Raw genomic sequence first — 19,059 nt, forward strand, 5'->3', positions numbered from 1 at the left:
GGCCCCGCCCCGCCGCCCGCGCGCAGGTAGGGAAGAGGCGGAGCGCCGGGGCCCCGCCCCCAGGAGCCACCGCCCAGCCGCTGGCCGGCGCCGCTCGCAGCTGCGTCCGGGGGACGTGGGCCCGCAGGGAGGTGAGCGCCGGGCGACGGGCGGGGCCGGGTCGCGGCGGCCGGGCTGTGGCGCCGGAGGGGTCCGCAGGGTCGCGCCCGAGCTGGCCCTGGGGCGGCGGTGCGCGGCCCGCGAGGGTGCCCGCCCAGCGGAGCGCTCGGGCCCCACGTGGGCCGAGCAAGAGGCCAGAGGCCGGGGCTGGACTGGGACAGGGCCGCAGAACTGGGTCTGCTGGCCCCTGGGGCTGAGCTTGGACTGGACGCCTAGCGGGTCCCCAGGCCACGGGTCTCCAGATGTAAGGGCACGACGATTGGGCAGAAGTTTAAAGCCCCGGGAGGAAGAGAGGGGACCGCCCCGGGGCAGCACCGCGCAGTCCCGCCTTCGTCCCAGAAGCGCCTGGAATTCAGACCCTCCCCTCCACTCCTCTTTCTCCTGGGTGAGCAGCGCCCAAGTTTGTGCGTTCAGCCTCGCCGAGGTGGAAACAGGTGCGGGAGGGTGAGCTCACACAGCCGGGCTGGACCGGAGCTCGCAAATCGGACCCGGCAGTCCTGACCACGGATTGAGAGGCTTGGGCAGGTTGCCCGCTCTGTTCCTCCAGGGCATTGGGTTAGGTTAGAGAGGGATATGTCCCTGGGGTACACCCCCATCGTAGGGCAGAGCGGCAGCCCAGGTCTCAGCCCCTGCCTAAGTGGGTGAGAGACTAAGGAAGAAGGCTATAGGATCGGAGCTCCGCAGGGAGCAGGTCTGGAGAGGGGAAGGCTTGAGGGATTGACTCCACACTGGCTGTTTCCCAGATGGCTAGGTGTAGGACCCCCGTGTGTGTGACGTTTGCTGGTAAAATAATGAGCCCAGCATCTGTGTTAAGTTTCTTTCGCTCTCTGTGGGTAGGGCCGAGGGAGGAGTGGAAAGTGAAGCTTGTTTGAGAGCAGTGGCTCTCAACCAGGGGAGTGATTCGTGTGCCAGGGGATATTTGGCAATATCTGGAGACATTTTGGTTGTCCCAGCTCAGGGGAAGGGGAGTGAGTGTTGCTGCTATTGGCCTCTAGTGGGTAGAGACCAGGCATGCTGCTATGCATAAGACAGTCCCACGAAAAGAATTATCCAGTGCTGTGCTGAAGTTAAGTACAGACACAGCACCTGGGCCATGAAGTTACTTCTCATTGACTTTTCCTCTCTGCCTCAGTTTCCCCTGGGGTTAGAGGAGGAAGTTGGAATAAACCTAAATGACATAAGAGGTACGGAGGTGTGAGGGCAGTTACTCCCCCAGCAAGAGGCCTGCTTCTTCACTGCTCAAAACATGAACCCTGCAGGAAGCAGGAATGGGTACCGTGGGGCAGGGGCTGAGACAGAGGGACTGGGAACAGGGGCCCTCTCACAGCTGAGTCCTGGAGTACTTCACCCACAGGGCAGCCTCCCACAGAGGCTCAAATATCCCCCTGGGATGAGGAAGAAGGGAGCTCACTTCTCATAGATTTTCCCAAAACTGGATTGCTTGGGGGGCCATGGATGCCTGGTGCTATGTGACCTGCTGGAATTTTCCCTTCTTTTTTTTTCCCCCCCCAAAGATTGGCCCTGAGCTAACATCTGTTGCCAGTCTTTTTTTTTTCCCCTCTTCTCCCTAAAGCCCCCCAGTACATAGTTGCGTATTCTAGTTGTAGGTCCTTCTGGCTTTACTATGTGGGACGCCGCCTCAGCATGGCTTGATGAGCGGTGCCATGTCCATGCCCAGGATCCGAACTGGCAAAACCCTGGGCTGCCAAAACAGAGTGCGTGAACTTAACCACTCGGCCACTGGACCAGCCCCTGGAACTTTCCCTTCTAAACTTACACCTAACTCTTCCAGTTATTAACACCGGGAAAATAACATCCAAAAAATAACAGGGCTCCTAATTCCTCGTAACTCCCCGATCTTCTTCCCTCCTGCAGTAAAAAGTTCCACTGTGGCTGTGGGGACGTTGGGTTAGATGAGAGGCCCAGGGTGGGCCCAGATGCTGGGAGGGCAAGGCACCTGCTGCTCATAGTATTGGCTGAGCAACAGTGAGAGATGGAGGACGTCAGAGCCACAGGCCAGGGGGACCCCCAGTAGGGATGACTGAATTGTTTGAAATGGGCTCAAGGAATGTACCCCCAGTTTTCGGGGAATGTTGTTGGGGGCTGTCACATAGGGCAGGAGGGGATGAAGCAGCCGTCCATGCCCAGGAGCCCAGGCCACCCCTCTGCCCTCCCTTCGCATTTCCTGGTGGTAGCCATTGCCCTGTTCACTTCTGGACCCTGGCCTCCCAGCCTGGGAACCCAGGTGGGACCAGAGGGCAGATGGTGGTTTCTGGTTTCTTTTTTGTGTGTTTTTTTTTTGTCTTTTAGCTTTTATTTATTTTTTTTGAGGAAGATTAGCCCTGAACTAACATCTGCCAATCCTCCTCTTTTTGCTGAGGAAGACTGGCCCTGAGCTAACATCCGTGCCCATCTTCCTGTACTTTATACATGGGACGCCTACCACAGCAGGGCTCTTGCCAAGTGGTGCCATGTCCACACCTGGGATCTGAACCGGTGAACCCTGGGTCCCTGAAGCAGAATGTGTGCACTTAACCGCTGTGCCACCGGGCCGGTCCCTGGGCTTTTACCTTTTAAAGGCTAGAGTGAGACTCCCACCTTTTCAGTTGAACAAAAAGCCATAATAGTGGCCCTATCTGTCTGGTGTCTCTCAAGGCACAATGCCGCACTCAGATGTGCACAGAGCTGTTCAGGAAGTCAGTGGGGAGCCCAGGATTGATCCTGGGCTGTCCACTCTCAGGCCCAGCCTGCCGGGAAACAGACCACCAGGTGACTCCTAGCCGGGTCACTCATTTCTGAGCTGCAGCTGTGCCTGGTGTAACACGCACACTGCCCGGGGGGGCCTTCTGTTCCTCTAAGAAGGGGAATGAATCTCACTACAAATGCCTTGCGGAGGCTGGGGTCTGGGTCAGTGGTGGTGTTTTTACTGCAACCAGAGCTCTGGACGCTACTGTGGCCTCTTCAAAGGGTTCTTGTCAACTGGCAGTGTAAACTACCCAGACGAGACACCAGTTAGAGCAGGAAGAAGTCCAGGGGTGTGTGTTGGTGCCTGTGTGTGTCTGTTCACATCCAAGTGACTTAGATGAGCCGCCTGGCGCTTCCCTTTGGGTCAGGATGAGCAGTGGCGGTATCGGGGTGGCCCGGCCCCCTCCTGCCCCATGGTGCAGCATCAGGGGAGATGTGCTCTGCAGGCTGCCTCTCTCCTCTGCATGGCCCCTTGGGTCTCTGTGTTCCCCACTTTGGAGCAGCCCTCAGTGTTGCCCTGGCACTGGTGGGGCTTTCCAGAGTGAGCTCACGCATCTGCTCCCAGTTTCCTATCCAGCTGAGCCAGGCTGGGGGAGGAGTGGCAGGGACGTCAGCGCCCCGAGAGCAGGCTGACCTCGAGCGTCGCGGCCAGGGCAGGGAGGCTGCCAGGCAAGGGCAACTCTCAGGACAAAGGCCAGGAGGAGCTGCCCCACCTGCCCGTCACTGGGGAAGACGAAGACTTTTTCCAGACTGCCCATAAAGTTACCGTTGCCTTCCTGTGAGAATTAGACCAGCACAGAGGAAGATGCATCTTCTCATCTTCAGGGAAGTGCAGAGAGCTGCCATGTCCACATTCCCTCATTCAGTGAATTTATCCAGGGACCAGACACTTGCAGTTCAAAAGCTGCCGGAAGGCACATTCTGAGCCCCTCTAGGAAAGTGGGTGGAGCTAAACGGGCTGTGCTGCCCAGGTGTGCAGACCAGGTGTGCCGGACGCTGTCCTGGAGGGCGGGAGAAGCGGTGGGAGGGCGTGATTCCCAGCTTGGGGAGCCAAGACACAAGGCCCAGAAGCCAGTGGGCACAGTGGTCTATGAGAGTATGGTCAGTAGGATGGGGGTCACCTAAATAGTCCCTGCCTCAGTTTCTCCAGCTGTACAGTGGGGTAACAGTCATCTTCCTGGGGGGTTGCTGTGAGGATTCCAGTGGTGATCTGTGTAAAACCTCCCAGCCACACTAGGAGCATGGTGCTCACGGTATTGTGACTGCTTCTGTTAGGAATGTCTGTGGCACAGGCTCCTGGTGACAACAGAGGTCCTGCCTCGCGGCTGTTGGGGGAGACTGGATAAGAACGTGCTGCAGAGCTGTTGTCATTATTCTGTAGAGGGGGCCGGGTCTGAGTCGGGGAACCTCAGTGCCATGGAGGCCAAGGGAACTGAGAGTGGGTTTCAATCTGGGATGGAGAATCAAGCTGTGAAGTGCTGGCTCCCGCCAGGGGTTCCCCCCTGCCAGCATGTGTGTCATGATAGTGGGGGGTATCCTGGAGGCAGTGACCCTCAGCTCTGCTTCCTCTGGCTGGGTCTCTTGGAGCCGGGAGCAGAGTAAGCTTGGTTTTCCCCTTTGCCTCCTGCGTGTGGCCCTGGAGCCTGTGCCAAGAGCATCCTCAAGTGGTCCTGCCCCTGACCCCTGGCAAGAAGCACCTTTTCCCTCCAGCTGGCTCTCCCTAGGTCATGCCTCCAGTGTGACCCAGAAGGCCCGAGAGAGAAGGTGGGGATCTGCTGTGGCATCGGGCAGGAACAGGGCTTGCAATTGAAGGCCTGGCCTGAGCCCTGCTGTTAGCTTCTGGCCTTATCAGTCAATGATGATGATGAGATAAGGACGGGGATGAGAGAATGTTTGTGAAAGCCCTTTCATAAGCCGAGAAGTGCTACCCAAGCGTTGGATGATGTCATTTCTGCTTGGAGGGCTGCAGGGGCTCATGAGTCCAAGGCCTGTGCGCCCGCAACTTGTCCCCAGCACCAGGAATACTCAGAGTTGCCACCCCAGGCCTATTATTTTGCCGCTTTGCCTCACCAGTTCTAGAGTGGTAGGAGGCTGCAGAATGTGGGCATCACATTCTAACTATGGGACCTGGGACAGGTGACTTAACCTCTCTGAGCCTGTTTCTCTACCTGACAAATAGAGACCTGTCACCTGTGGGGCTCTCAGCTAGAGACCGAGTGACCGAAGGTGGGGGAGGTCAGCCAGGAATAAAAGAAGCTACCAATTACTGGCCACTGTGCCAGGCGTTGTACATTCCTGATCTTATGTCGTCTCTGCTGCGGCCCTGTTGGGGAGGCCACCACCCCATTTCACAGCATAGGAAACTGAGGCTCAGAAGTGGTAATTGCCCAAAGTCTCCCAGCAGGCAGGTGGCCAAGCCAAGGTTCGAGCCCTGTCTCTGACCTGCAGCTCTCATCCCTCAACAAGAGAACCTGTGCTGCCCCAAAGCGAGGCGGGGTGGGGCTGGGGGGTGATGAGTAGGTAGCTTTGCGAGTCCCCCTGGACTGAGTGGCCTGGATGGACCTGTATCCAAGTGCCCTGAAGCTCTAGCTGGGCTGGAGCCAGCCTCTTCCTGGGAAGCAGCAAGCCGCAGGGCAGGGTTCTGGGAAATTGGGCTTATTAGCTCTTTAATGACTGTTTACAAGCTGAAAAGTGTTTGCCTGGCGTGTTCCCTCCCTGCTGAGGGACCAGCGCGGCCTCCAGAAGTGAGAGGCGAGAGGCGGCCTCCAGAAGTGAGAGGCGCCGGGCACCCTGTCCTGAGTGTGTTGACATGAAGGATCCAGGGCTGCCCAGGGCTGACTTCTGGCCTAGTGACTCTGGGCAGGGTGCTCACTTGTAAAATACAGTAAGGCTTTGTCCCTCAGCAGGGCATGCTCCTGGGGTGAGCTCTAGCTAATGGTGACAAAGCCACCTAGATTGCAGACCCCTGGGAGACTATTTAAGATCTTATGCATAAACAAACTGAGGCTCAGAGATATTACGTGGCTTGCCCAAGATCACAGAGTGGTTAGAGCTAGATCTAAGACCCTGTCTGCCCCAGTTGGACTGTGTTTTCACTGTCTGGAGCCAGGTCATGAGGAGGTGGGTGGAAATTGGGTGGACTCCACCCTTAGAAGCAGAAGACAGAGCCCTGCTCTGTGTACCAAGGGTGGTCATGTCTGGAAACTGCCTGGTCCCGCCTTGGTATCACGGTGTCCCCAGAAGGAGTGAGATGGGCCTCTGCTCCCCAACCCATGCCACACCCCGTCCTTCCCCCAAACTCTGAGCAAGCGCTAGGCCTCTGCCAGTTCCCAGGACCAGTGAAAACCCAACTCCCAGGACCCCAACATCCCGAGAGAGGCAAATCTTCGTGAGCATTTGGAGCAAAGCCGGGGTCACACCAAGCCTGGGTCACTGTGGTGCCCAGTGGCACAAACTCCCTCTCCAGGAACCCTCCTGTGCCCTGGTGTCTGGCTCAGAAAGGACCAGGGCCTTCTGGGCCCTCAGGTGCCACTTCCGACTCCTCTCCTTCATCATGCTCAGGGAGCAGCAAAACTGGGACAGAATAGGCCACCTTCCCAAAAGAGGCTGGACCGCTGGGCAGAGCATCGTGGGACCCCGCCACTGTACTCCCTCCCCTCTGTTGCCTCCAAGCTGCAGTCGCCCCTAGGCTCTGGGAGCTGCTGCTGCTGCTTGCCTGGGCCATGGAAGGGCACTGTCCCAGGCCTTCATCCAGGGCACCTGTATCCCTGCTCAGCTGCTGTCCCCTTGTCTGCTTCCACTCTCTGGAGTCCAGAGAGTCCCAGAGGGGCCTCTGGGAGGGCACCAGGGTGGGCAGGGCCCAACAGTGTATCCATTTGGGGACACCTGGGAGCACTCCCACTTCCTATGGTGCCTGCCCTGTATGTTGCCAGCAGCTGCTGCATCTTAGGATGTGGGGACGTGGGGCTCGGGTACTCCCAGCTCAGCCATCTTCCTGGACTCTGGGACCCCCACAGAGCATGGGCATTCCCACCTTTGCCGGCACCACTGGCATGTGGTCCTGAGAAAGCCTGATGTGTGGTGCAGAGGGGCTTTGGGGTCTGCACTGCCCCAAGAACGTGGCAGCCCCCCTCCCTGCCCCAATACGCTCGTGTTCACACCCTGCTCTTGGTGGCGCCCTGGAACCCAGCGCCCGCTTCCCGTGTCTGTGGTCTGCCATGTCATCCAAGCCACTCTAACTGGGTCAAGAACTTGGGGTCCGATGGGGAAAAGCCAGTGGGTCACCAAGCCCCTGAACATGCCCCTCCAGTTTTTTATCTTCTGAACTGAGCTTGAGCAAAGCCTTTAAAGATGGGGAAGAATTAGGGGGCTCTCTGGGCTAGGGCCAGCTGTGAGCTCGACCTCTCCCTGGGGGAGAGGCGCAAACCCACAGCTGGTTTTGTTTTCCTCTCCATTCAGGGCAGCCGGTTGAGTTTGTTTCTGGGGTTGAGTTTGTTTCTGCCGACTTGCACCTCTGGGGAAGTGGGTGCTTGCCAGGAGGGAAGGAGAGGCGGAAGGGGAAGGCGAGGAGGGGAGAGGGGGAGGAGGGGAGCCCCTGTTTGGCTTCTGGAGACAGACTGCCCCTCTCCTCCTTTCTCTTCTCTAACCGATGATTGAGTTTGCAGCCTCCAACTGGGACACTTTGCTTCCTTCCCGTTTTGTCTCTCCAGTTTTATCTTCCCAAATCGTGTCCCCAGACCCTGAGCCAGCCTTCTTTGCACTTTCCTGCCCTTTGCTCCTGTCCCCACTCCCTCTTGCCAGGGCAGGGAGGTGTAAGGGGTGAGTCACTGGCCATGCAGGCAGCTTGGGGACAAGTGTGGGGAGACCGGGTTAGATGAAGCCCTTACATAAGCTGCTCCTTCCAGGCCTCGTGGGGGCTGGAGCAAGTCCCTGAGGTCAGCAGAACAGGGCTTTGGCTGGGGATTGCGCAGTGGGTGCCGGCCAGCTTCCCCTCTGCAGCTTTCTAAAAACCACTCCGTGCGGAGGGAAATCGAGTTTCGGTTTCTGTGGCAGGGAAGCAGGGGAGCGAGGCCGCCTCCTCGCCCGCCCAAGGCCTCACCCTGTCATCCTGTGATTCAGCAGGGGACAGACAGGTTCTCAGCAGCCCTGGGCCGCCTCCCTTCCCTCCCAACTGCCCACTCGCCCGCCCGCAGCTACAAGCCCGGGCAGCTGGAAGTCACTTCTGGGCCAGGTGGTGGTTTCTGTGCTTCGGTGGTTCAGGAGACCTGAGCCCCTCCCTGCGGGAGGCCCCCTGAACGTGCCAGTCACATCTCATGGTTAACAATGGTCTGACTCTTTCCTCTCTGGAGGGGCTGCTTATCCCTTGTCCAAGGGCCCCTCCCTCCCTTCTCTCTGACCCCGCCCCCCGCCCCCTGTTTCTGACCACAGGCATCTGAGCCCTGGTGTCAGTCACCTGCCTGCTCCCGTCTGGGGCTGCACCTGCTGCCTGCTCCCTGCCCTGGCTCATGAAGCCCTCAGGGCCTGGGGGTTATGGAGAATCCATTCACCATTAGCAAGAACGAGGGAGCCTTCAGAAAGCTGCTAGTGTGCCTTGGTGGCGGGAGGGGACTAGAGCCAGACTCCTCGAGACAGGTGGACCTGCACCTGGGGCCAGGTTAGAAGGGGACAGTGGGCCCATGCAGTCTGGGGAGTTGGCGCCCCTCCAGCACCCTGCCTGGCCATGCACTCTAGTGCTCTATCGGGGGACCTCCCTGGGGGAGGCCTCGCTTACCCTGGCTGTGTCCGTCGGGACAGGGCTTAGCTGGCGGTGCCCAGCCCCACCCTTTGTGGGCAAACCGGATTCTCCGGCGGCACTGTCTGCTTTCTGAGTCTGCATTTCTGTCGTATGTGCCTGATCCTGGCTGCTGCTCGCTGGATTATGCTACTGGGGATGGGGGTACTGGCCTTCAGGTGGGGTGAGGTACAGGGATCTCAACCCATGGGTGCCCTGGGATGATCGGACTCTGCAGTGCACTTTTGCTTTCGATCTGCCCCACACTATGCTGGACCCTACCCTCAGCTTCCTCCCTCTACCCAGGCCCCTCTAGGGTCTCCTACTTACTCTGGGGCTGGGGCTGGGGCTGAAGGCCCTTTTCTGGGGAAGGCGCCATGGAGGCCAGGATCTAGCTTGAACAGATGGCAGTGGCCCGGCCGGGTGAGGCAGGCCCTCAAACCTCCTGCCGCCCACCACCCCCTCCAGGGGCTAGGCACTGCGGCAAGCCTGGGGGTCTTAGAGGGAGCAGCGGATGTGACTGTGGGTCAGGAGGAAGGCTGGTCCCAGGATGTCACAACTTCCTCTGCAGTGAGCCAGCACATCTGCATGTCTGGCTTGTGGGAGATAAGTGTTGGGTGGCGTGCTTCTGAAGCTACAGCACTTTCTCTGCCTGATCTCTGCCATCCAGGCTCCTCCACGCCCTGGACTTGGGTTATGCAGGTGTCCAGAGTGGGCCTGATAGCCGCCACACCTGCCAACCCCACCCCCACCTGCCAACCCCACTCCCACCAAGCCCCAAGGAAGAGGCTGGGCTTCTGGCCCACCCGACCACCCACCGTTTCTGCACAAGTTGAGGGCACACAGTCTCAGGAGCAGGCTCTCGCCTCCACGGTGGAGGCAGGGGAATGGTATTTTTATACCAAATGTGTGGGCTTCAAGGGTGTCAGAGCTGGGCCGTCACCTTATCTGGCTCCCTCGCTTCACAGAGAAGGAAACTGAGGCTGGGGTGTCTAGCTGTACAGGCCAGGATGCTTGGCAATGTCCTATGAAGACAGTTAAGATGGCTCTTCTGGATACCCTGCTCCTCCTCAGGAAAATGCGCCCCCCCCCCCCCAAGCCCTGCCCCCGCTCTCTAGGGCCAGGCCACTTCTCTTTGGGACCCCCAGGATTGTCCCGGGGCTGGTCTTATCTCTCCAGTCCTTTGACCTAGGGTTGTGTCTGCCTTTCTTCCTGTCAGGAGATTTGCCCAGATGCCACCAGCACAGTGGGTCCTGGGCCGGGGGTCCCAGCCAGGGGTGCTGTGGCCTTGGGATGGGAGGGCTGGCTGGGAACTCTGGGCTGTGCTGGGGGGGAGCAAGAGGCCCACTGGGGACTCATCCTCGGACAGCATCCTCCATCCTCAGCCCTGCAGTGGTCACAGAGCCGGGGCAGGGCAGGCAGCACTCAGCGGAGCCTTCCAAAGGGGGCTGCTTCCTGGCCTGGAGGCCAGACTGGGGGAGACAGTTTCTGTCCAGGGTCCGTGTGGACTGACCATCTGTAGCCATGCGTGTACTCAGCTTCTCGCCTGCCTCCCATGTGGTTAGTCATTGGTGGGGCTGTGTTCCAGACCCTGTGCTGCCCAGGGTCAGGTGGGGGACACCTACACTATCACAGGCAAATCTGCAGGATACTATAGGAAGGCAGGTGAGAAAGTGATTGATTCTGTCTGGTGGTGACCAGGCAGGCTTCCTGGAGGAAGTGACATTTTACCTTCCTTAAAGCAACAAGCAGGCGTTGGCCAGGCAGATAAGGTGGAGCCTGGTGTTCCAGCTGCTGGGCCTCAGATGAGAGGAGGAGGGAGCTACAGGGGATGTAGTGTGTCTGGTGAGGTATGGGGGCAGGTTCTGGAGGGCACTGGATACTGACTTGGGAGAGTTGTGATCAGCTCTGACTTCCAGAACTACCTGCTTGGTGACCTTATCCAAGCTCAGGCCTGGCAGCCCCACCCTCACTCCTAGCCTTCCTCCGCTGCCTGCCACCCTCCCCCACTGGTGCCCATATCCCAGGACAATGCCCGCCCGACACCCTGTCACTGCACCCCGGTCCCAAAGGAGGCCAAGCTGGAGAACTTTCCGTGCAGGGGCCCCAGGTGAGGCTGTTGTCTTGGAGCTGTCTCCATCATGGGCACAGAGTGGCATCTGAGGAGCCAGCTGGCCCAGCGCCAAGACCTGTCCGCCCTTGATCTCTGAGGGGACTTGTCATCCCCAGCTGGTCTGCCCTGGGTGTGGGGTCAGGACTACCAGCACTTTCCATAGGGGAGTCTGTTGGTCAGGCCTTAAAGAAGCAGGAAATGTCCTGGGACCCCAGGTCTGCCTTGGATCCCTCTCTGGTGCCCCCTCCACACCCAGAGTTCCTCTCACCTGTAGTTGGAGAACTTCGGCAAGGGGAGCAAAAGGGGCGCTGCCGTAAGGAATCAGAGGGGGGCCCAGACCCGCCCCCAGCCTCTGGTTCACCCCAGGGCAGCCCCTCGGGCACCTCTGGGCACCACAGGCATCTGAGGAACACAGTTTGCAAGCCACTGGGATGCTCACCAAGGTTCCCTGCGGGCTCGATTCTCCACCCTATCTCCTGATGGGGGGCCGTCCAATTCCCCAGCTTTGGGGCGCTGCCTGTTTCCCAAGGAGACCTCAGGCCCAGGAGCCATAGCGACTTGAGTCCCAGCTGTTCCCCTTCCTGGCTGGGTGAGCTTGGGCAGGTTACTTAATCCCTCTGAGCTTCCATTTCCTGCCCCGTGGGAAGGGGAAGCGATGAGAACGTCTGCCTCGAAGCGGGTCTTGCGGACGGAGTGGGATAACTCGTGTGAAGGCCGAGCAAGGCCAGGCGCACGGAGGACTTGGCCCTATCCCGCCCCCGGCAGCCCTCGGGGTTCTGCTCCAGGAGGGGTCCACCCGCTCAGGACTCAGAACAGAGAGGAATGGCGCCGAGCTGTTGCTTTTCACTGCTTGCTGTGATGTCCTGTGGATTTCGCCTCAGTAAATCATTAAAGAACCCAACAAAAAAAGAACAACAAAATACTTCCAAAGCCTTTGAACGCTGCCTTAAATATCCAGGTTACTCTAATTGAACTCTTAATCAGAAGAGAACCAACAATTCCTGGGTTTTTTAAGTTAAATGTTTCTGGTAAGCTTATGTTGAAACAGAAAGAAAAAGTGGGGACCATCTTGATTTTGGGTTCCCAGCCCAGAGTGGTGGTTTTTAGGTGAATGCCCTGAGGGTGGGGCCCCTGGCTGCCTGGCTCTCAAAGCCCCCAGCTCACCCCGCAGGGGTCCCTTGCTCCAGGCGAGGAGGGGGACACATGGCCCTTAATCCCTCGTCCAGAAGGCTGTTACAGATGACGAGACTGAGGTCAGGAAGACACCACGGTCCTGATTTTCCCCTTGAGCCTGCCCTTCCTTCCTTACAGGCTGTGAGCACCAAGGGAGCTGCCTGCTTGACCTGGAGCCATCTGTCCATCTTTCCATCTGTCTCTGCATCCATCGTCCTCTCTGCAGAGGCGAGGCTTGACCCCAGAGCATCTGTACAGAGTGAGGCAAGGACTAGAACATGCTCTAAAGACCTCTGCAACCAGACCCAGGAAGCCTCAAGCTGAGCCCAAACTCTGAAGGTAGGAAGTGGGTAGTAGGCAGCCTGGACCCAAGATGTCAGTCGTTTGCTTGTTTATTTGTTTTTCAACAAATATGTGCTGATGCTACCTGTGAGCCAGCTCTCTTCTGGCAGTGGAGATGCAGCAGTGAATCAGGCGGAAAGAGGGCAGAGAGGGAGGTGATTAGGGTGAAGTGAGGGAGAGACATGGGGCGAGGGGCACGGGTTGCTTCAGGAAGTCAGGGAAGGCTCCTTGGAGGAGGTGGCTCTCGAGCTGGGACCAGAGTGACAAGAAGGAACCACCTGCTCCACTGTGTGATGATCTGATCTGGAGACTCAGTGACCAATATGAGCAGTGACTCAACATTTATGGAACAACAGCTTTATTGAGATATAATTCACATAACCATAGAATCCATCTACTTAAAAGTGTACAATTCAGTGGTATTTGGTCCGTTCACAGGTATGTGTAACCATCACCACAGTCAACTTTCGAACATTTTCCTCCCCTCAGAATGAAACCCACGCCCTTTAGCTGTTCCCTCCCCATTCACCCCAGTGTTCCTTCCCCAGCCCTAAGCAACCACTGGTCTACTTCTGTCTGTAGATTTGCGTATTCTGGACTTACATATGTAAGGACTCCCGTAGGATGTGGTCTTTTGTATCTGGCTTCTTTCACTTGGCATAACATTCTCAAGGTTCATCCACGTGGCAGCATGTGTCAGTGCGTCTCTCCTGTTTGTGGCTGAGTAATATTCCATTGTGTGGCTATAGCACATTTTGTTTATCCATTTGCCTATTGATGGGCATCTGGGTTGTCTCCACCTTTTGGCTCTGATGAACATGGTGCTGTGAATGTTCCTGAACAAGTTTGTGTGGACACATTGCCTCTGTCACATGTTCACTCATTTGATGCTCAGGACGCCACTCTGAGGAGGAAGTTATTCCCCTGTCCTAGGTGAGGACTTGGGTGGCCCGTGGTCAAGTGCAGGCCCGTGTGCAGGTGAGGCCGAGGCCGCCTGGCTCCATTCTGCACTTTTGACCACAGCCCCCAGCACCTCCCAGCAGAGCTTAGTGGGTGTAAGGCAGGAGGGGCCCAGAGTGGCTGAGTGGGCAGTGGGGGCAACGAGGCGATGAAGCCACGTGGGGCCCAGAGGCCCCAGTGAGAAGTCTGCACTTTATTTTAAGTGAGAACAGGAAACCTTGGGACACTGTTGACCAGGGAGGGACATCGTGTGATTCTGCTGCTGTGTGGAGAATGGTCATGGGGCTGGGGGCTCGAGGGCCAGCAGGTAGAGGAGTCAGGATACTGCTGTGATCCTTCCGGTGAGACAAGATGGTGGCTCTGCTGGGGGCCGGGTGAAAGGGGAGGATAGGGACAGACTGGGAGCGAAGGTGGTGCTGCTCTGCCCAGCCGTCCCAGAGCTGGGCCCCATGTGCCCTTGGCTGGAAGGCTCCATGTGAGCCTCCCTGTTGGTGCACACCCAGGGTCATCACCCGCCTCGGATGTGGGCGTGGAGTCCGTGGCCTCCTTTGAGGAGGAGGAGAAACCAACTCTGCCCCGGCAGCCTTGGGAAGTGAGGAGAGGAAGTAGCTAAGGCATCTAGCAAGAAAAAGGTCACGGGGCAGGCGCCAGCGATGAAATGAAGAGAGCAGAACAAGCAGAGAGTGTTAATTCTGGGGGTCAAAGGGGAAGTGGGGGGTGGCGGCCTGAGCAAGAGTGGAAAAGCCCTCGATTTATGCAAATGATAGGTGGGGTCAATTGCCACCTCCTCTTGGCAGGGCCATTTGGCAAGATCCATTGAGATTCCAGTTGCACCTACTCTTCAACTCAGCAGTTCCCCTTCTGGAACTTTGTCTGATGCTAATACTGGGACCGGCACATATGGTATAGGTGAGGGTGTCCCTTAACACTGGACACTAGTCTAAGATGCCAGAAACATCCTAGACAACTGTCCGTCTGGAGTCAAGTAAATCTGGGTACATTCCACTCAGTCAAGTCTTTGCAGTGAGGAAAGATAAGGTAGATTTCTCTGTATGTGTTGGCAGGGAGAGATGTCCGTGCTATAGAAGAAAAGGTGTGAGTGTGTGTAAGATTGTAAGTACGAGTGTCCTTTTCCAGGTGCAGAGAGGCACCTGGAAGGATATGCACACTGAACTCTTCCCTGGAGGGGTGACAGGCGGGCCACCCGTTCACTTTCTGCTTTATAGTCTTCTGAGTCTTTTGTTTTTTCAATGAGCATATATCACTTTTATGATTAAGATACCATATTTTTCCTCTGTGAAAAGCAAAAAGTACCAGACAGGTGGTAGTTTCAGTTACCCTTGAAAAAGGAACCAGGCAGCCACATGGGACAGGGACTGGCACGGTGCTTTCTCATCTGTCTGGGAATTGGGCTGAGCCACCACTTTCTCGCCTACAGTCCAGGGACTCCTCCAAGAACTGCCTGCTCCTTGCACAGACGTGGGCCCCTTATTTGTGTCTGGGTGCACCCCAAGCTCTGCCTCAGGGACAGCGGCAGGGCTGTTTGTCTCTCTGGTCCCCTAGCCTGCTGGGGGCAGGTTGACGAGGTGGCATCCCCACATCCTTGGCCCTCATGCTCCTTTCTGGGTGTGGCCCTTGCCTGAAGCAGAGAGACCAGAAATGCAACCAGGTTTTCCACCTGGTTGGGGACCTCCCAGACCCCTACTGTCCTAGAATGCAAATGAGGGACAGAAATAGATCTCTCAGTGCCTCACTCAGCCCACATTCAGTCTCTGCTACGTGGTTCAGTGTCCAGAATTAGGTTTGAACCAACTTTTGGCAGGTTGTTTTCAGTCTGGGCTGCCTGCCCTCGCACCAGGGTCCCCGCGTCCCCTCGGGTCCTGCTACCTCTCGACACACTCATGCCTCCTCTCCCTGTCTCCATTCCAGCCCCGCTGCCCCCCTGCCCACCATGGCATCTGCTGACAAGAATGGCGAGAGCATCTCCTCTGTGTCTAGCAGCCGCCTGCAGAGCCGGAAGCCGCCCAACCTGTCCATCACCATCCCACCGCCTGAGACTCCGACCCCTAGCGAGCAGACCAGCATGCTGCCCCAGGTAAGGGGCAGCCTGGGGGGCTTGCTGCCCTGCCACAGGTGACAGCTGTGCCCACATGACGCCTTTCAGACGGTTCCACTTCCCAGAGGAGGCACAGCTGCCTGGGTAGCCCCTGACTTAGGCCTGTGCCCCTTCTTCCTGGCCCCGAACGTCTCAGAGACTGGGCCCTGAACTCGGGAGCTCTGTCTCATGGTGGTCCAGGGAGAACAGGAAACGCTTTCCTTGAGAAAAGCTTGCTAGTCCCACCTGGGAACTGGTTGTTTCCATTGCCCCCCAGGCCCAGGCCCTTTGGTGGGTGTGGGCGGTCTGTGATGTGGGTGAGCGGGCACAGCACATCTTCAGCATCAGCAGGCTGACCTTGCAGTGCCTGCTTCCTGTGGGAGAATAGAAATGAATCAAAGTTTCCGACAGTCCGGACCATCGCTCCATAAAGAGCTCATTGAAACCGGGCTTGAAGCAGCGTGGGCTTCCCGCTCAGCCCGGGCACAAAAGGGAGCTGTGCTGGGGCCACCCGCTCACTCCAACATACACAAATGGGCGAGAGCGTCACGGCGTGACGAGGGAGCACAAGATAGGGAATTAGGGACATGCGTGCTAGGGTTCGCTGAAAAACATTAGAAAATGGTGACTTTACGTTCGGAATGAAAGCAGCTTGGGGTGTCGATCGGGGTTGACGTCTGTTCTCTCGGGGTTTTCATGTTGGGAGACAAACCCAGGATCTGGGCTCTGTGAAGTCACAGCCTGTCCTCCCTCCCACCTCCCCACAGAGGCCCAGGAATCCTGCCTACTTGAAGAGTGTCAGCCTCCAGGAGCCACGAGGACGATGGCAGGAGGGCAGCTCGGAGAAGCGCCCTGGCTTCCGCCGCCAGGCCTCCCTGTCCCAGAGCATCCGCAAGTGAGCATCCTGCCTGGCCACCCCCCAGGGCCCTGTAGATTCTTGGCACCTGGGCATTTGCTGGGCCTGGCTCTGAGTCCCATTTCTAAAAGGAGAAGGGAGGCATAATGAGCAGCATCACCCTGCAGGGGTGGAACGTGAGAATCGAATACCATGTTACAGGTGGGAAACTGAGGCCCAAAGGGGATATTTGCCTTGTAGAAAGTCATAGTGTGGAGGCTGAAGGAGTTCCAGGAGCTGGGGGGTGGACCACTGCCCCTCAGAGTGGCTCCAGGAGGCCTTCCCAGCCCAGCTCCTCATGCTCTGGACTTTAATCCGCCCCTGCTCATCTGGTCACTGGGTACTGAACCAGGGTGCTCACGGGGAAGCTGATCTGCCCCTCTCACTGCACCCACACATGCCCTGTCCCCTCCCTGCATGCACACGGGCACTGTCACCTCTCACATCCATTCCCCTGCACACACCTGCGCTGTCACCTTATGTCACCTCTCTTGCATGCACACGTGCCCTGTCACCTCCCCTGCACACATCTGCACCATCACCTCTCATGTTACCTCTCACATCGCTTCCCCTGCATGCACAGGAGCACTGTCACCTCTCACATCACCTCCCCTACAGACACACAACCGCGCAGTGCATGTGCCCTGTCACGCTCTCACCGTAGCTGCATCAGCGTCCACACACCTGTTTGCTCTCTGTCTGCTCCCGCAGGGGCACGGCCCAGTGGTTTGGGGTCAGCGGCGACTGGGAGGTGAAGCGGCAGCACTGGCAACGCCGGAGCCTGCACCACTGCAGCGTGCGCTACGGCCGCCTCAAGGCCTCGTGCCAGAGGGACCTGGAGCTCCCCAGCCAGGAGGTGCCTTCCTTCCAGGGCACTGAGTCTCCAAAACCCTGCAAGATGCCCAAGGTGAGCTCCATCAGGGGTTGAGGGGATGCAGGCAACTTCGCCCCGGGGCCCGACCAGCTCTGCTCAGCTCCTCCCTCCCCGGCTCTCTTTCAGATTGTGGATCCACTGGCCCGAGGACGGGCGTTCCGCCACCCAGACGAGGTGGACCGGCCCCATGCCCCACACCCACCATTAACCCCTGGGGTCCTGTCCCTCACCTCCTTCACCAGCGTTCGCTCTGGCTATTCCCACCTGCCCCGCCGCAAGAGGATGTCTGTGGCCCACATGAGCTTTCAAGCTGCTGCCGCCCTCCTCAAGGTGAGAATGCCTTCCCCACCCCTGCCCAGCCTCCCTTCCTCCTCTCTCTCCCCTCATCCCTGCCTCCCTCCTCCCTCCCTCTCCTCAAAGCACCCCCAGGAGTTCACCCAGGTGTCTCCCTCTGTGCCAAGGGTAGTGGATGCACCGGGACCCCTGGGCAGAGAGAGGGGCTCAGCAGCCAGGCCCACTTCCTTGTAGTCCCAATTCTCCCTGGTTTGGGAAGCTGGTTTCTACACCATCTCATAAGCTGGGAATGTAGGACATGAAATGTGGTCACCACTCATTCACCTGTGTTCACCAAGCCCCTATTTCGTGCTGGGCACGGGGGCTGCACAGTGAAACGGGCCAGTGTCACTGCCTTGGAAGAGCCCCCAGCCCAGGTGAGGGCAGATGTCACCATTCAGTATGAGAAGTGTTGGGGGGCCCACCCAGAGGAGGTACTGCCCCATCTCGCCCAGGAAAGGGGCTGGTGCCAGGGAAGGCCTTTGAGCTGACTCAGAAAAATCAGGAAAGTTCTCCAGAAAAGGAAGGAAGGAAACAGCCTATACAGAGCCCTGGAGGTAGGAAGGGGGCATGGCACTTTGGGGGAGCAGCAGGTGGTTTGATGTGGCTTTAGTGAGGTGTGGTCCCAAGAGGAGTAGCAGGAGGTGGGGTCAGAAAGGTGGGCAGGGTCGTGGTGTGCTGTGCCGAGAAGCTGGCCCTGGGGAGAGATGGCCCGAGCCTCGGTTGTAAGGGTGCAGGGTGAGTGATGGGGTGTCAGCTGCCAAGCCAGAGGCCAGGAGGTCACCAGGGAGAAGATAGCAAACCATGGAGAGAGGGATGCGTTCAGGGCTAGGGAGAAGAGGGTGCCCTGTGCCTGGCCTTCTCCCTCAGCCGCTCCATGCTCTGGGCGGGCTCCCACCTCCCAAGACGCTGCCCCCAGGATGGGCTTGATGATTCCTTTGGTGTTGAGGGGTGGGGGTGCTGGAGCCGGGCCTGATGCCCGTGCCTCTGCCCTGTCACAGGGGCGCTCGGTGCTGGATGCCACGGGACAACGGTGCCGGGTGGTGAAATGCAGCTTTGCCTACCCCAGCTCCCTGGAGGAGGATGTGGTCGATGGGGCAGACACGTTTGACTCTTCGTTTTTTAGTAAGGCAAGCACGGGGTATGGGCCCTTGGGGATGGGGAGACTGGCTGGACTGGGAGCTAGGAGAGATGACCAGGCCTCGATCATGCTCTGACAGAGCCCCTGAGAAAGCCATTGGCGGGGTGGGGAGTGCCACCTCGTGGAGCGCCTGGGACCCCATCTTTCTGTTGGGCAGAGCAAGGACCTGTGGGTGGGGCTGGGTGCCAACAGACACGTGGCTTCCACTTCCCTCCCAAAGAGCCTGTCCATCCAGCCTTGTCCTGCCTTTGAATTGAGCTGTTGGGAGCAGTATTTGGGACAGTGACTCCTCACACTGTCTGTTTTTTTGTCCCCCAATCCACCCCCACCCCAGGAAGAAATGAGCTCCATGCCCGATGATGTGTTTGAGTCTCCCCCACTCTCTGCCAGCTACTTCCGGGCGATCCCACGCTCAGCCTCCCCGCTCTCCCCTGATGGGTTGCAGATCCCTCTGTGAGT

The 19,059-nt window shown here is 58.1% G+C and overlaps 1 protein-coding gene across 3 annotated transcripts in view; it reads left to right on the forward strand.

Annotated features, from left to right (window-relative positions):
- The window catches only part of RHBDF2 (rhomboid 5 homolog 2), a 25,132-nt gene continuing 6,073 nt past the window's right edge, over positions 1–19,059 (forward strand). Inside the window, exons 1-8 of one of the 3 annotated variants that reach the window (XM_070559937.1) lie at positions 1–131; positions 12,099–12,299; positions 15,192–15,357; positions 16,125–16,252; positions 16,964–17,159; positions 17,253–17,456; positions 18,461–18,589; positions 18,935–19,053. In XM_070559937.1, the coding sequence (XP_070416038.1) occupies positions 15,214–15,357; positions 16,125–16,252; positions 16,964–17,159; positions 17,253–17,456; positions 18,461–18,589; positions 18,935–19,053 (920 nt within the window). In that variant the 5' untranslated portion in view covers positions 1–131; positions 12,099–12,299; positions 15,192–15,213. Of the gene's footprint in view, positions 132–6,999; positions 10,785–12,098; positions 12,300–15,191; positions 15,358–16,124; positions 16,253–16,963; positions 17,160–17,252; positions 17,457–18,460; positions 18,590–18,934; positions 19,054–19,059 lie in introns of those variants that run through there. The other 2 variants (XM_070559939.1, XM_070559938.1) reach the window with 2 other exon arrangements.

This window comes from Equus przewalskii, chromosome 10, assembly GCF_037783145.1.
Source record: "Equus przewalskii isolate Varuska chromosome 10, EquPr2, whole genome shotgun sequence".
Taxonomy (NCBI): domain Eukaryota; kingdom Metazoa; phylum Chordata; class Mammalia; order Perissodactyla; family Equidae; genus Equus; species Equus przewalskii.